At 52.9% G+C, this 5,229-nt stretch overlaps 1 protein-coding gene across 1 annotated transcript; it reads left to right on the forward strand.

Annotated features, from left to right (window-relative positions):
* The first annotated feature begins 539 nt into the window (after positions 1-539).
* Positions 540-4,139, forward strand: OTUD1 (OTU deubiquitinase 1). The gene has a single exon (XM_082449776.1). It carries the CDS (start codon positions 1,424-1,426, stop codon positions 2,885-2,887), a length of 1,464 nt encoding a protein of 487 aa, XP_082305902.1. The 5' UTR covers positions 540-1,423; the 3' UTR covers positions 2,888-4,139.
* The last annotated feature ends 1,090 nt before the right edge of the window (positions 4,140-5,229 follow it).

Below are 5,229 nucleotides of genomic sequence, written 5' to 3' on the forward strand. Positions count from 1 at the left end.
ATTCAGTAAATATTAATTAGTTCCAACTACGTGCCAGGCTCTGTGCTAGGGTTCGTAACTCTAACAAACCTGTGGTTTCCAAGACTAAGTCTTCCATTCATGGAATTTACGTTTCAGCGGAAGGGTCGGGGGAGGCGTACGCCACAACGTAAGCTATTTCCTCATCAGTAAAACGGTGGGACAGCTTCCTAGGTTCCCTTTGAACGTTTAGGGCCTGTTAGTTTAGCTTGTGATCAAAGCTCAGCATATAGCAAGAGCTGCCTACTACTGTACAGTCAGTACACGGTTGATCATGTGCGTATTACGGCTTTCCTTTACAAACAGGGACAACTAACACAATTGGGTACAACTATGTTCAAAATTCTATTCAATTTCCACACATTCGCGATGCATCACGACCCTCTCTACTTTGCCTCTGACCCATGGTTAGCAGCTGCCCCTAGTTTCAAAAGGCTCGGTTAGGCATTTGGTATTTCGCCCGTCTTGTATTTGCTCGTCGTCACGGGTTAGGGCTGCAGAAAAGTTGGTTTCGGTTTAGCAGGGCAGCAAGGTGCTGGGGAGAAAGGGAGGCGTCACGCTACGTTAACAATACAACCCAAGGGACTGAATGAAAAAGAGGGCAGTGGTGGTATGACCAGGCAGAGGCCGTGCAGGTTTCAGGGCAGCTCTCCGTTCTCCATACCGAAGCCGGAAGCTTCTTCCGAAACGCGCACTTTCAGCATTCTAGCCCGCCCCAAGCAGTGCCCATCCCGCCACGACCGCTGCAGCAGCGCAGAAAAGCGCGGCGTCTAAAACTACGGCTGAGGTGGGGCAGCGGCAAGGAGCCCCTTGACCGTACAGAGAGCTCCGACCCTCCGCGCTCTCCCGCCCGCGCGCCCGCGGGCCACGCCCATGACGTCGCCGAACAGGGCGGGGCGAGCAGGAGGGGCAGGACGAACCCGGGCAGTTGAATGGGGCGACGCGACGAGCCGCGCATTCCAGCGGGGGCACGTGACGCGGCCGCGCGGCCTGAGGTAAACAACCGCGGCCCCGCCTCCTGGCCCCTCAGCGAGCCGCGCGCTGCTCCTCGCCGGTGGGACGCGCTCCAGCAGGGCGGGCGGCTCCCTCAGAGAGTCCCCAGCGGCCGCCGCGGGCCGGAGCAGTGGCAGCGGGCGCACGCGTCCCGGGTCTGCGGGCCGAGCGCGCCGGCAGGGGTCGAGCGCGCGTCCCCTCCCCGCCCCCACCGCGTGCTGTGGCGCAGCAGGAATTTGGCGGGGCCCCGGGCGCTATATGCGGCTCCTGACGCGCCGCCGGCCCTTTGGTCATTTCTATTCTCGGGGCACTGGGTCACCGCGCTCGGCCGGCCCCCTCCCCCGGGCCCGGAGGGTGTGTCCCCTCACCGGGGCTCGGCGCGCCTATAAGGGGCCGAGCGGCGGGCAGGGACATGCAGCTTTACAGCAGCGTCTGCACCCACTACCCAGCCGGGGGCCCGGGTCCCACGGCCGCAGCCACCGCTCCGCCCGCCGCCGCCGCCGCCTCCGCCGCCCCGTTCAAGGTCTCGCTGCAGCCCCCGGGACCCGCCGGCAGCGCGCCAGAGCCCGATACCGGTGAGTGCCAGCCGGCCGCGGCCGCCGAGCCCCGCGAAGCCGCGGCCGCCCCCGCCGCCAAGATGCCCGCCTTCTCCTCCTGCTTCGAGATGGTGTCTGGGGCCGCCGCCCCCGCCTCGGCCGCCGCCGCCGCCGCCGCCGGGCCGCCCGGCGGGTCCTGCAAGCCGCCGCTGCCGCCGCACTACACGTCCACGGCGCAGATCACCGTGCGGGCCCTGGGCGCCGACCGGCTCCTGCTGCGCGGCCCGGAGCCCGGCGCCGCGGCGCCCGCCGCCTCGCGCGGCCGCTGCCTCCTGTTGGCCCCGCCGCCCGGCGCGCCGGTCCCGCCGCGGCGGGGCTCCTCGGCCTGGCTCCTGGAGGAGCTGCTGAGGCCCGACGGCCCCGAGCCCGCCGGCCTGGACGCGGCCCGCGAGGGGCCCGACAGAAACTTCCGACTAAGCGAACACCGCCAGGCCCTGGCCGCCGCCAAGCACCGCGGCCCCGCGCCGCCCCCGGGGAGCCCGGAAGCCGGCCCCGGCCCGTGGGCCGAGGAGCGCCCGGCGGAGAGGAGCCTCCGGGGCTGGGACAGGGCCGGTGACCGCGGCGACCCTCCTCCCAGCGCCGACGAGCCGCGGCGGCCCGACCCGGAGGCCGAGGGGCCTCCGGCGCGGAGCGGCGAGGCGGTTCCGGGCGGCGCGGCCGAGGCGGCGATCGTCTCCAGGTCGGATCCCAAGGACGAGAAGCTGGCCCTGTACCTGGCCGAGGTGGAGAGGCAGGACAAGTACCTGCGGCAGAGGAACAAGTACCGATTTCACATCATTCCCGACGGCAACTGCCTCTACCGAGCGGTCAGCAAGGCGGTGTACGGGGACCAGAGCCTGCACCGAGAGCTGCGAGAGCAGACGGTGCACCACATCGCCGACCACCTCGACCACTTTAGCCCCCTGATTGAGGGCGACGTGGGGGAGTTTATCATCGCCGCTGCTCAGGACGGGGCGTGGGCCGGGTACCCTGAACTTCTGGCCATGGGGCAGATGCTGAACGTGAATGTACATCTAACTACTGGCGGGAGGCTGGAGAGCCCCACGGTGTCTACCATGATTCACTATTTGGGCCCAGAGGATTCCCTAAGGCCTAGCATTTGGCTCAGTTGGCTCAGTAACGGACATTACGACGCGGTGTTTGATCACTCCTATCCGAATCCGGAGTATGACACTTGGTGCAGGCAGACTCAAGTGCAAAGAAAACGCGACGAAGAACTCGCCAAGTCCATGGCTATATCCCTATCCAAAATGTATATTGAACAAAACGCATGCTCTTGAAGTGTCTGAAGCCCTCCACCCTGGGAAAATTGCAGACCTAATTTGTGTTTGGAGAATTACGTGAACTCTAATCAGGGTAATAGCACTTTTAAACTTTGAAGTAGATTTACTGTAGGTGTAATGCCTTAATCATGTTTTTGAATGTTTTCTCCTCAGAGCTGAAGGTTGCTGGGCACCTAAGTGATGTTTCATGATAGCTTTGGGTGATCCTACTGCTATTTATCATTTGCTGTATAAAGTTGGCACTACTTAATTTGCAAGCTGATTTCTCACAGTGTAAATTTTGTTCATTCCTGGTAATCTATTTTCTATAAAAATGTATTTTTGCACAACATTTTTAACAATTGGTGTATCTTCATCTATGACGTGTTCCATTTTGACACACAGCTTTCCGGCGTAAATCCAGAGAAGTGCTTTATATGAAGTTTATTATTTTGAACAGAGTTTGTGATTTAGTATTTTTTGTTGTTGAATTTGAATTTTACAGTTCGTAAGTAATTATTTAAAATGGATATTGATGCATTCATATTACCAGATGATTGGCCCATTCCGTTTTGATGAAACAGATTTGTTGTTTGGAAAATCATTATTTTTCTAGAAATGGTCAACCTTTTAAAGAGAAAATACTTAAGGGGAGGTTATGGGAAGAATTTTTTTTTTTCCTTTAAAGAATAGTACCAGCTCTTACTTGAATGAAAGTCTGATATTTGCTGATGGCAGAGTGATTATTCTGTACTGTGGTTGAGGTTTAGAGTAGATTGTCTGGTGCTCTCAATTGTTTTTATTTATATTTGTCATTTTGTTGAAAAAATAATTGTAACGTGATAGAAGACTTTGTGACGAGATAAGCCTCCTGCTTTATATATAGCCTCTTGGATTCAACCGAGAGATTGAAAAGCTAATGGCATAAATGCCCCCAACCAACCTTGGCAGTTATTTTCCAGCAGAAGAATACTGTCTTCATAGTCTATTCCTTTTAAAGTCTTTCACAAGGCAAAATAGGATTGCCCTGTATTATGTACAAATAAAAATGTCTGTATACAAGAGCTTGTATGGTTTGCTGGGTCAAACAATGTTTTCAACCTAAAACCTATCTCATTTCCACTTTAACTACTTTTAGTCGTATTTATTAAGTAATGCAGTTTGTACTTTTTTATTTTGTAACATTTTGTGATTTTTTTGTACAATATCGTATTTGTACAATTGAGCAATTCTCAGCTGATGGAATGAATGAATAAAATGTGTAATTTTACTTTTACGTCTTTTTGGCTAAAGTGATTTTTAAATGATAAAATGACATCTGTAGGAACCTTTCTTACATGTATACAATTTTTTTTCATGTGTAAAGATGTCAGAATTATGAGAGGTTTCTTAAGTTCTCACGTAAACAGGATAGGACAACCAGTAATTTCAGAGGATAAGTCTCAATGAAATGTAATATAAAGGTGGAGTAACTCAGGAAATTGCTCTCATTATTTCTCATTGTAATTCCTAAGACTGTAGATGTACCAATGGCTAATGAACAGGGAAGTGCAAGTACTGTGTTAACCAGCACAATGTCTAAGTATAGTTTTGTGTGCCACTCAACTGTCAGCACAGATTTTAATGTTTTAAAGAGTGAACAAAGCAGTGGCCTTACTTTTATCCAGTCTGGCCTCTTGAGATCAAGGGAATGCATTAATTTTAAGATGTGTTATCAGATTAGTTGAGAAGCGTGTCTGTATACATAATGCTGGTAGTGTCTGTATATATAGTGCTGGTATGCCTATTGCAGGATAAGCACAGCTAGTTTGGATTTTTTAGTTTTAAGTTGATGTCATGATTATAGACAATTGACTTTGAGTTCCTTGCTTGACTGTGGAAGGATGGTCAAGGACCAATGGAGGGACTTCCCTGGTGGCGCTGTGGTTAAGAATCCGCTTGCCAATGCAGGGGACACGGGTTCGAGCCCTGGTCTGGGAAGATCTCACATGCTGTGGAGCAGCTGAGCCCATGAGCCACAACTACTGAAGCCCATGTGCCCAGAGCCCGTGCTCTGCAACAAGAGAAACCACCACCATGAGAAGCCCATGCACCGCAACGAAGAGTTGCCCCCCTCACCACAACTAGAGAAAGCCCGCGTGCAGCAACGAAGACCCAACACAGCCATAAATAAATAAATAAATAAATAAATAAATAAATAAATACAAGTGGAAGGATCCCATTGGTTATCAAGGAAAGGCAATTGGTCAAAGGTTTAAATGTTACCTAATCATGAATCTCTGGTTTTTAGGTAAGATAAGGTTTGCTTCATGGCTTCCCTAATTATGTAACTTGGGAAGAAAGAAATACTTCTATTTGAA

The sequence above is a fragment of the Balaenoptera physalus genome, assembly GCF_965194825.1.
Source record: "Balaenoptera physalus genome assembly, chromosome: 2".
NCBI lineage: Eukaryota > Metazoa > Chordata > Mammalia > Artiodactyla > Balaenopteridae > Balaenoptera > Balaenoptera physalus.

Bases quoted from the DNA above. Each gene is read 5' to 3' on its own strand.
- OTUD1 (XM_082449776.1), top strand. From the start codon at position 1,424: ATGCAGCTTTACAGCAGCGTCTGCACCCACTACCCAGCCGGGGGCCCG.